We start from the raw sequence: 12,180 nt of genomic DNA, 5'->3' as shown, positions 1-12,180 counted from the left end.
AAAACAATAGCAACCTTAACTTATTCGTTACCACGTCAGTATGCATTAATATCTGGTGATATCGGTATTCGAAGTGAAATTTCAGTACTGCCGTGTCCGCCGAGGACTTTTTCGGCTATCCAGTGGGTAGTTTAGATGTACTACTTTTGTTTATTGCGTAGTCTGTATTTTTCCTTCAGGGCGGCAATTTTTGAAATGCCGTTGTAGTTGAAGTTCCAGCGTAGTTCATCGCTGGAAGGTGTCAGCCGTAGGGACGTTACATTCTCGGAAAAATCTCGCTTTACGCAATTATGCTGCATCTGCAGCAGATGTTTTTGATGCATCAAGCAGCACTGACTCAGACGATGATATTGCAGATGAAGAAACTGCAGCGTAGGCATGAAACGTGGGGGCCTGTCTACCCTTAGGTTCCGTTTTCCGCTTGTCTATATGTACATTCCTGAAGCCGATTTCAGCATGACACTGATTACAGGAGCAATATTTCTGGTTTTTGTAGTATCTGAACATCATATGGGCAAGATTTACTTCCATCTGCCCAAAAAGAATTGACTTCGGGCTCAGTATAAATGAAGGCACCGACCTCGGATTGAAGCTGTACAATAGCCCAAAGCCGTTCACGAAAGCTGTGGATGTTTCCAGACTGGTACTAAATTGCCTGAAACGTGTTCCAAAGTGGTTTTTTATAAAACTAGACAATTGTAAAGCATTTTCAGACAATCTACCATGAAATCTGTCGGCATGAAAAAAGCACCAGGATGCGGCTAACAAATCCGCACTACTTCTTCATCCAGGTTACGGCATGAGTTCTCTGCAGCGCCGCGCCGCTATCGTCATCTACCCGTGATATCAGCAGGCTGCCCTGCCACTTCAACGACATGTTTGATTCCGCATGGCCGCAAAACAGGCACCTTTTCACCGCCGTCCCTCCATCACATGAAAGGTCCGGATCAATAGCGACCTCATACGCTGCCTATATGAAGAGCTGGCGGGACCCCGGCGCCCCTAGTGGGCGTGAGAAAAGCACCATGACCTGCTAGCTAATCCGCTCTACTTGTTCGTCCAGGTTACAGCATGGGCTCTCTTCAGCGCCGCGCCACTATCGTCATCTACCCGTGATATCAGTGGACTGCCCTGCCACTTCAACGACCCGTTTGATTCCGCATGGCTGCAAGACAGGCACCTTCTCTTCGTCGTCCCTCTCTCACATGAGAGGTCCGGATCAACAGCGACCTCATATGCTGCCTATAATGAAGAGCTGGCGGCACCCCGGCGATCGTAGTGGGCGTGAGAACAGCACCAGGATGCCTGAGCTTGAAGACAGGCAGTGACGCGATAACCCTCTATTCTGTAGCATACCTGACACGAAGTCAGAGTCTTGGACTCACTCAGAAAAAAACTATTCAGGTTTTTTTTTTATCCCGCTTGTCAGTTCCGTCGGAACTTTTGATCGATAGAGCATGCAGGCTCGGTGGTTTCGCATCAGAAAAGGCAGACCAGTTATTGCCAACGTTTCATCTTGCAAAGAAAAGCAGAATATACTGCTTAATAGTTCCAAGCTCAGGGATGAAAAACAAGTACGTTTATTGAGGATTATTTTTCACCACCCGTCACGCTAGAAAAAACTGACCGAATTTGGCAAAACCTAGCCTTTGACATTCAAGCTTCACTTCTACAACCTTTTCATAAAAGACAAGTGCTACACCTAGAATCACTTTGATGATTCCGTTCATGACATCTCAAGCGCCTTCCCGTTGCCGACCAAACTGATCCGCGAAAGTTGCACTGATCCGCGAAAGTTTTTGCGCACCATCAACCCTGCTGTTAGTATTAGCATATCTTTTGTTAACAACTCTGGAGCTACCATTCCCCCCGAACTGCAAGCTTCCGGACTAAATGACGTTTTCACATCCAATTTTTTTATCACAGCCCATCCCCCGCTTCCTAGCACAGTGTCATTCGATTATGCGCCCATGTATCCTGTTACAATAGACCTTGATGGTGTTGCAAACCTGATAAACTGTCTAAAAATATCCGCTGCTCCAGGCTGCGACCTAATGAATGCCAAATCCTTAAAAATACAAGTGTTTATTCTTCCATCATACTAACAAACTTTTTTCAGCAGTCACTTGACCAGGGTTCGCTACCCGCCGCATGGAAGGTGGGGAAGGTGATTCCACTCCACAAATCAGGTAACAAGCATTCTCCACTAAACTACCGGCCAACTTAACTCATCAGCATTCCTTGTAAACTTCTCTAACACATCTTGTTTTCTCACCTAGCTAACTTTCTAGAATCGAAATCTTTCTTCCCGCGATTTCAACACGGATTTCGAAAATTATATTCATGCGAAACCCAACTTGTACCCTTTACTAATAAGTTGAATGTTATCCTTGATCGTAACTCACTAACTGACTGCTTGTTCATAGATTTCGCGAAAGCGTTTGATAAAATGTGTCATAACTTACTACTATACAAATTGCAGCAATTTAACCTGGACCCAAAAATTCTAACTAGGATTGAAGATTTTCTTACAAACCGTAACAGTTTGTTTCTATTAATGACCTCACCTCAGATCCGTGTGTGGTTCATTCCGGTGTTCCGCAAGGCTCTGTGCTTGGTCCGGTTCTTTTCCTTATTCACATTAACGACCTACCCTCCTGCATTTCATCTCACAATCACCTGTTCGCCGATGACTGCGTAATATTCAGGGAAATAACATGCGATAGCGACGTACTAATGCTACAATCCGACCTCGACTCCATCTCAACCTGGCGTAAATCTTGGCTAATGAACCTTAATGTTAACAAGTGCAAATTCATGCGTGTTTCTCTAGTGACTAATAACTTGACCTCTTATCACCTTAACGGTTTGTCTCTACACTCCGTACACTCTTATAAATACCTCGGTGTTCACATAACTAATGACCTTACCTTGACTGCTCATGTCACACATGTCGTTAACAATGCCAACAAAACACTTGGATACCTTCGTCGTAGCTTTGCTAAAACACCATCATCTATGAAGCTTTTATTGTATAAAACACTAGTTTCACCTTAACTCGAATACGCTGCATCGATATGGAATCCTTATCACCAGAACTTAACGCACTCACTTGAGATGGTCCAAAACACAGCTGCTCGATTCATTCTCTCTAACTACAACACAACTGCAAGCATAACCAGCATGAAATCTAGTCTCGGTCTGCCATCACTTGCGTCCCGTCGTCGAGCACTTCGTCTTCGCCTTTTTCACAAACTTTTTCACCAATCTTATCTACGCGAAGAACTTATTTCACCCCTACAGTACGTGTCATCACGCATGGATCACGCCCACAAGGTTGGAATACCATTCTGCAGAACGAAGGCATACTTCATTCCTTTTTACCCCGGACATCCGACGAGTGGAATCACCTTCCCGCACCACTGGCACTAATCAATGATCGCCGTTTATTTCAAGATGCCCTTGCTAACACTCTATAACTAGCAACCTTTTGTAATATTGTGCTCATATTCCTATGTTTTACTACATTGTACAACCACTCCCCTCTTTAATACCGTATGGTCCTGAGGGTATTTCAAATAAAATAAAAATAAATAAAACGTTCTGAGGATTCTACGAATGAGCCCACAGTGCCTCCACGCCAACGACCAAATCTGTCATCAAACAGCACTGCACAAAGGGCAGCGTAACTACGTCTCCGGTCATTACCCCACTGTTTTTTGTTCACAAATATTCGTAGCATAGTAGCTTAATACAAAGATTTGTTAATGTTTGCGAGGCTGACATTGTATGTCTGACTGAAACCTGGCAATCGGGGAAGATAAATAGCAGTAAACTGCTTACCTGCAAAAAGCGCTATGACGTATATCGGTGTTTAGAGAGGTCCAGATTTGGCGGAGGCGTCCTTGTAGCTGTTACTGATACCGTTATGCCTTTTCCGATCCGCTCTGTAAACGCATTAAGTTGTCCTGCTCGAAATTCGCACATGCTCTAGGAAATTATTATTGGGCGTTTGCTATCGCCTGCCGTCTACCTCCCACACCTTTAACGAACTTCTTGATGTCATCCATATGATTGCAGTCTGTTATCAGAGCAGTCCCTTTATTTTACTGGCCGATTTTAATTTCCCCATCATAGAGCAGTTTAATGCGAGTTCTTATTGTGATCCTTTTTCAAGTGAATACGACACCTCCTTGAATTTGTGCAGTAAGTTTAACTTCACCCTGCTTGTATTCCAGGCAACTCGAATTTCTCCTACTGCGTCTAATATTCAGAATTTGGCACTCACCCCATCGCCTGATCTTTTACAGCCCATACCATACTTGCCAGGGTCTAAGTGATCATCTACTGCTTCATTTTCTGACTTGCGCAGTTCCCCAATAAAAAAACCACAGTACACAATCATGGTTGAAAAAAGGTTGATTTTGATTCTATTAACCGGGAACTGTCTGTTTTTGGATGATTACTTACTAAGCTTTCATGATCGCTGCGTGAATGCTTATTGGAGCCTGTTTAAAGAAGAAATTGCTGCGCTCAATGCAAATTATGTTCCACGCTTAGTCATCACCTCTAATCAACAATCACCATGGTTCACTAAATCGTTAAAACGGCTGTCTAATAAGAAAAAAACGCATGTTCCACTCCGAAAAACTTAACCAGTTACCAAGAACGTTGAACTGCTTATCAGGCCGCGGTCCTTGAATATAAAAGTGCACTCAAGGATGCTAAAGATGCATTTTTCAATGACGCATTACCTTCTCTTATACAAAATGACCCTAGGTAATTTTGGAGCATAGTTAACAATTACGACGCTCCATCCATTATCCTCGAAGACTCCAGTGACGAGCTAATCCAATCAAATGAATGTGCAAATGCCCTCAACAGTGTATTCGTTCCAGCTATTTACAATATTAATAATAATTGGTTTTTGGGGAAAGGAAATGTCGCAGTATCTGTCTCATGTATCGTTGGACACCTGAATTTGTGTTTTGTAACCCCTGCATATACCAGTGCTGAATTTTTACCGATGGATTCTATAAACCTTAACAAAAAATTGTGTCGTCATGTGGTGTTGGTAATATTAGTTCAACGTTGTTGACTGAAACCAAAGTTTAAAGCGCAATAATCCTTTTTAACCTATTGGAGCAATCTCTAGAAAAAGCATGCATACCAGATAACTAGAAGGTCTGGAAGGTGATTCCCTTGCATAAGTCTTGTGATCAACATTAAACATCTCACTCATGGAGCATGTTATTTACTCTCACCTTGCATCATTCCTTGATTTTAATGCCTTTTTTACTGATATCCAACATGATTATTGAGGTTGTTTTCTTGCGAAACACAGCTTTTGACCTTCACACGTGTTTTAAATTCACTCCTTGGCAGGGGTTCAGTTGTCGCATTGAAATTCCTCGATTTTTCAAAGGAGTTTTCAAGGTCTCTCATCAAATGCTTTTTCTTAAACTAAGTAAATTAAACCTTGAACCTAACGTTCTTAGGTGGCTGCATTCGTTTCTCACGAATCGTTCACAATTTGTTGCCGCTAATAACGCTTCCTCCTTCACTTCTCCATCTGAATATGGAGTGACAGAAGGCTCTGTTCTAGGGCCTCTGCTTTTTTTATACACATCAATGACTTACCTAACAACCTATGCTAAACAATAAATCTTGTTTCAGATGACTGCTCCATATACCGCGAATATAATAGTGACTCTGATGCAGCTCTTCTTAAATCGGATGTTAATCATGCTCTTGAATCGACTAACGGGTGGAACAAGGAAAAAAACATAAACAATGCAAGTACATGCGCGTTTCTCGTCGTAACACCACATTACCTTCATATCGTCTTAATAATAGTAGCCTTGAGTCTGTGCCTCTTTATAAATATTTAGGTGTATTTATTTCTCATAACCTTTCTTGGACAGTACATATAGATCATGTAAGCGGCAGCGATAGCCGCGTGGTGGGCTACATATGCCGTAACTTTATTATTTATTTTAACTCCGTAAAACTGCTACTCCAAAGTCTTTGGTTCGTACCCAACCGGAATATGCTGCATCCATCTCGCACCCCTATCAAGAGACACTAATATACCAACTTGAATCTATACAGAACCGTGCGGCCCATTTCATTCCCTCGAATTGTCACCTTAACTCTAGTGCTGCTGCCATGAAATCAAGCTGATCACTGCCACTACGGTCTCAATGTAGAAATATATTCTGCCTTTGCCTATTTCACAAGATTTCCTAGATAATCTCATCCTTAAGAGCAAATTTAAAACGCCACCTTGCTATCTTTCAGCTCAGATGAATCATCGTCATAAAATTGGTATTCTTTCATGCCAAACAAATCCCTTTTACAACTCATTCATCCCTAGCACATTGGCACAGTGAAAATACCTTCCCCAATTGGTCGTCGAAATATGTGACATTTTTTGTTTAAATCTACTTTAATTGACCTGATGATAACATAGTACATCGAATTTTTGCGCTATGCCATTTGCTTATTCCTTTTCATCTCATCTGGGTGTTCAAACAAACCTTGTTTCTTTTTTTGGTTTTCACAAATTCGGTTGTCTATTTATGCACAGTACATTTGAGGAATAGTTATTTCCTACCTATTCGAAAAATTTCTCGGTATGCTTTTTTCTGCGTGCCATACCTGTCTGCTTTTATTCTTTGCTCCTACTTTTGTGCTAATAGCTGTTAATGTGTTTCATTGCATTGCTGTAACCTATTCATTTGGGCGAGCCATAATTTTGTTCACATTTTCTATAATAGTGACTGCTGTTCTTCTTTTCTTATTTTGTCTATTGTACCCGACTGCCCTCTGTAATGCCCTCTGGCCCTGGGTGTACTCAAAATGAATGAATGTATAAATAAATAAATAAATAAGTAAATAAGTAAATACATAAATAAAACCTGGTTAGAACAATCACAGATATAAGAACTCATTGCCTATATTGAAATGTTATTAAATGCTTTCAACAAGCACATTCATTTCTTACCTTACATATCAAACGCGGTTTGAAATGAAGCGCATATATTAAACTGCGGAGTGCCAAGCTGTGCACGCTCGGATGGCAAGGATTAGGCTTTGCCTCATTACATCGGTGACTAGTGGTCGTTAGCAGCACGGTTTACGCTTTATATCACACTAGCCAACAGCGGCACAGACGAAAAAGTGACGAGAACAGCTGGTAGCCAGGCGGTCGGTATCCGTTTTCATCTCTCAAACCTATAGATAGTGCCCCACAATTAGTGACATGGCCTGTTGATGTATCTTTCCAGCAGCCGTCCTCTGCTCACGTCTTCTGTGCTCACAGAGAGGAGGTGGTGAAAATGGCGATAGCTTTCGTTTTAGCCTCCCATATTTTATTCGATACCGCTGTAATAAAAGGAAGCACCCATTTGGCGTTTGACCTGTCGTCGCCACAGCTTGCCGTGGTGCTTTGCGAAGAAGCCAACGTATCTGGCGTTTTCCGCTAGGTTTTTTGAGGCCTCCGTATTCCTGCAAGCGGCTTCAAAACGGTAGTAATGCTTCAGAAAAGGTCTCTTGCAGAATCCGCTCTTTTGCTGGTTTAAGTTTTGTTGCTCCAGCAAGACTTTTTGTCGAAATTTCAATTACACATTTCGGCTAATATGGAAATGTAATGATTTTGCCTATTTGCTATAATTAGTTGTTCTTCAGCAGCGCAAGGGACAAATAAAATGACAAGACAAGTGCACAGACACGGCGCTCTGTGTCTGTGGACTTGTCTTGTTTTTTTCCTCCTCGCGCTGCTGAAAAACAGTGTCACACCAACTTCCCAATTTTCTACAGTATCAGCTATAATGAGATATTACAGTGATAACTTTATTTTATCTGGGTAGATCATCTCAAACGATGTGACAGATATACTCTGTGTGGTTCTGCATTTTTTTGCTTTTTTACAGAGGCTTTTAGCTCAGACTGATAATAATGTAAAGTAGATTTATCAAGCCATCGTTTGATACATTTCATTTTACTTTGAAAAGTTTTTGCTCGGAGTGAAAAATTTATATTAAGGGCACTTAAAGTGCCTTTTTTCACTGTCAGGAAAAAATTTCTAGGTTAGGAAGTTTCTGAGCTTTAATTTAAATTTTTGGGTGACTAGTTTAAAACAAGTTTGAAACAATTTGTGTGTTTCTGATTGAAAACTAAACTTTTTGACAAATTTGCTTGTCTGGTTGGGATATAAGGCTTATAAAAAACTGCACATCTCCAACCAATATTTTTTTAACTTTAACCCAACGGTTCGAAGCCGACTTGGCTCCTTCATCAGAGGTGACTGAGGGCAGTAGCTAGCGTCTTTTAAGAATGGAGGCGAGGGAGGTCAAAGGTACGACAGCTGTGAAGCGAAAGGCGCGGGGTAGGGGGAGGGGGTTTAGGCTGTTAGTCGCGATGGCGCACTGCAGGGAGGTGGTGAATGGAGACGTTTTTTCATTGAGTTGAAGAGCGAAGTCCCTGGGCATATACTGGGGCAGGTTTCCTTTTGTGCGGTTGATATTGTTTGGTGTGGTTTGGATATGCCAGAATTCCAGGCGGAGTTTTTTGTGGTAACTTGTTTCGGTTCCGAGGACGCGGGTTTCTTCGAAGTTGATTCTATGGTCGGAGTCCTCGGAATGTACGGCAATTGGATTGCGCTCTCTTGCGAATTTTTCGGACGTCGTTTTTATGTTGTCGAATTTTTTCTTTTTGAAATTTTTGGTTTCGCCGATGTAGCTTGCGTCGCAGTCGGCGCATGGAATTTTGTAGACAATGCCTTGGACTCCTTCTCTCCGCGGCCGGCCTTTATGAACAGGTAGCCAAAGCGCAAGAGTGTTTGTGGGCTTGTGCGCAACCTGAAGACCTGATTTTTTCAGGATTCGGGCGATGGTCTCGCTCCCTTCCATATTTAAAAGACGTTAGCTACTGTCCTCAGTCATCCCTGATGAAGGAGCCGACTCGACTTCGAAACGTTGGGTAAAGTTTTAAAAAAATTTGGTGGGAGATGTAGTTTATATAAGCGTCTCTGATTGTTTTAATATGTTTCTTCAAAAAATGTTACATTTTAATGCGTTTTTTTATTTTTAACTTTTTGTGTGTTTGCTGATTCTTCTTGCAATATTGACAACAAGTATTTGTGTTGAAATAAATGTCTTCAGAGAGCAAAATCTATTGCCGCCATTTTCATGAATATTGCATTTTATACCAGTATTTTGCAGGAAAAATTTCTGTCTGAGACCTATCAAAAACAATTTTTTTCATGGTAACGACAGTTAGTGGCACGGCAGTTGTGCTTTTTGTTTGCATGCAGGCACGTACCACATGTGCCAGTCGCATTGTTGTACATGACATGAAATTGCCTGTTGCTGGGGCCACCTCTGGTTTCAGTCTCTCACTCTTGCCAGCATGCATTTACCATTGTGCCTGCCTATTTTTCGAGTACTATGAAATGGTTATGTCCACATTTGAGTAAGGCCCATTAAAGGACCATGAACACCTAATTTTAGTTGCATTTCTTCGTTCAAATGCTGCATTAGACATTTGCATCACTGCGTGTTATTCATCTAGGACCGCTAAATAATTAGAATTAAATTGCTTCTTCCGTGCTGTTTCGGTTTCATGAAGTGAACGATGGTTGTGACTTTGTAGTTTGCCTTTAGGTGACATGAGGCACAAAAACGATGCAATATACACATTGATGTGTAGTTTTCATTCACTACAGCACTTTTAAACCAGTTTGATTCAAGAGCTGAAATTACAAGAAACGAAGCATCAGCAGTTGTATTACAGATTTCATGCCTCACGTGGCCTATAGATCAACTGCACATAAGAGCCACAGTTTGGTACATGAAACCTAAACAGCGTCAAGAAATTTAATTATATCTATTTACCAGTGGTCGGTAATTATCACAGGCGATTCATCTATTTACCATCTATCGCGTCATTTGAAAGAAGGCATGCAAGAAAAAAACTTGGTGTCTGTAGTCCTTTAAATGTTGTCAATGCACTTTTTCTGGAGCTATTGTACAGTTAAACAGGTTAGATGCGAAGCTTTCTGTCACCATATATAAGTTGATGGCTTTACTCATAGTTTACCTGCACATCTGCCAAATATGTTTTGTCCCCAACCTGCTTTGCTAACAGTGCCTGTGTACTTCAGCATAAAAAAAGTTTGGGAGTCTTGTTGAGCTGAGCAGGTTTACACTGTCTTGTTATGTTCAACCTCATGAGAGCCTATTTCATTTCTGTTGCGCACAGTGGACCTGTGTACATGACATTCAAGAACCACCAATGACCGAGGGCAACAGCAGTACCAGCCACAGTGCTGCTGACAGTAGCTCGTGCGAGGGACCAGTCTGGCTCGACACGGACCCTGAGCTTGACGATGAGCTGCACATCGAGGGCCCGCCTGAGCGGCAACGCCAGCAACCAGCGTCTGCGTCCCTCTGGACTATGCCCTTGGAGCGCCTGTGGACACCATCGGTCTTCATCCATGAGAAACCTACAGAGCTTTCCGATTCGCGCGTTTTCTTCCTGGCGCTGGGAGTTCCCCATGGACCAGTACTGACTGAAGGTTCTGTAGAGGATGCTGCGGGGCGGCGTCCTGGTGAACCACCTTTTATGGGCCTCCAGCCATTGGGCAGGCCGGGCACATCCGAGGATGTCCGGTGCAAGGCCGTACAGCCACGGCTGCTTCATTACACCCAGGAGCCCAATCGTGGGACGGTCTGGATCGAGCAGCTGTGCTTCAGCACCGACGGAAGAATCGTGTGCTCGCCACTAAAGCGGGGGGTGCGCCTATTAGCTTTTGACGCAGACTTACGGGAACTCAGTGACTGTGTGCCCACATTGCCTCCTCGGCCACTGGTCCCTGTGCTGACCAATGTGAGCCACTCCAACAACGTTGTGAGCACCAATTTCTCACCAACCCATTTTCTGCTGGTCTCTGGCTGCCTGAATGGACAGGTGTGCTTCCACCATCCTGTGTTGTGAGTGTAATGGACCATGAATGCGAAGATGCTCATTTTCCCTTACTGCCCATGGAGCCCCAACAATTCATGGACTGTTGGTACCAGTGTTGGAGGTGGGACATCATGAAATGACAACCCCGACAACTTGACAAAGCGGGTCAATTTGTGTCGTCAGGCTGAAATTAGCTTGTTCGCCCTATGTAAATGCTAATAGGTTGAGCATTTTGGTTAGCAGAAGGCGAGGGCAAAAGCAAGATATGATTTTGTACATGTGCTGTGGGAGTGAGCTTCAAGTACCTTCTATAGTTCATGACGTAACTGCCTGCAGTGCCAGCTGTATTTCCTAGTGCTTGATGGCTTGTAATAAAGATGGCGGTCTGTCGAAAAGTGCTTGGTGCCATCCTTGTGTTTTATGTGCTACACTGGTAAACCAGCAAATCTAAATTGCGTTTTGCGAAGTTCATGCTTTCGCATTTTCTTCGGAGGTTTCACTGCGGACGCAGACAAAGGTATTTAGTGCAATGAAGCTGAGTAGGGGTCCTAGGAGACAAACATGCTAGCTTTAGGCTATATGCATCATTACTGCCACCATTGCGGGCGCCCTTTCTGCACAGCTGGAACATGCGCAAAAGTGGCATCAGCATGATGTGGACTTTAGAACAGCTGATTACATGTAACTATTGTTTTAAAACACTTCAACTGGTCATGAAGCTCTTGTTTATAAATTGGGCTGGTGGGCTTGGTATGCCACTTACAATACCCACGCCAGTGCTGTGTTCATTTGGCGAATGTGCACTTTACAAGCTGGCCCACGAGGGCAAAAATGTACTACACTGTTGACTTAATTTTTTAAATATTTTTAAAAATCAACCTTCTAGCAGAGTGGTCTCTTAATATGCCAAGGTTCCTAAGAAAGAGCGAGCTGGCAGGATGGCTCCCTTCAAATCAATACTGATGCATCTCATAGCAACTAATCCGCCTTTCATAATGCAGCTCTGCGCATGTGTGGCTCTTCTCCTCCAGTTCCACTGGTTGAAAATGAAACCACCTGCTCCTACTGTGGATATGTAGGTCATGTTAGTGACAGGTGCATGGAGACAGACGGCAGCAGCTGTCGAGCACACACACGTGCCACTCGGAGGTGCAGCTGGCTCCTCGTAGAGCCAGATCGCGCCTGTGTCGCCCACGTGCGTTTATTTTCAGT

General features: G+C 43.0%; 1 protein-coding gene across 1 annotated transcript in view; it reads left to right on the top strand.

The window, feature by feature from the left end:
- LOC144107857 (DDB1- and CUL4-associated factor 10-like) overlaps positions 1-11,026 on the top strand; it is a 54,354-nt gene extending 43,328 nt beyond the window's left edge. The window contains exon 6 of the mRNA XM_077641071.1: positions 10,264-11,026. Within this exon, the coding sequence (XP_077497197.1) occupies positions 10,264-10,998 (735 nt within the window). The 3' untranslated portion in view covers positions 10,999-11,026. The remainder of the gene's footprint in view (positions 1-10,263) is intronic.
- Positions 11,027-12,180: the final 1,154 nt, after the last annotated feature.

Source organism: Amblyomma americanum, chromosome 10, assembly GCF_052857255.1.
Source record: "Amblyomma americanum isolate KBUSLIRL-KWMA chromosome 10, ASM5285725v1, whole genome shotgun sequence".
Classification (NCBI taxonomy): domain Eukaryota; kingdom Metazoa; phylum Arthropoda; class Arachnida; order Ixodida; family Ixodidae; genus Amblyomma; species Amblyomma americanum.
The sequence above is the reverse complement of the archived record's forward strand: the minus strand, read 5'-3'. Positions and strand labels throughout refer to the sequence as shown.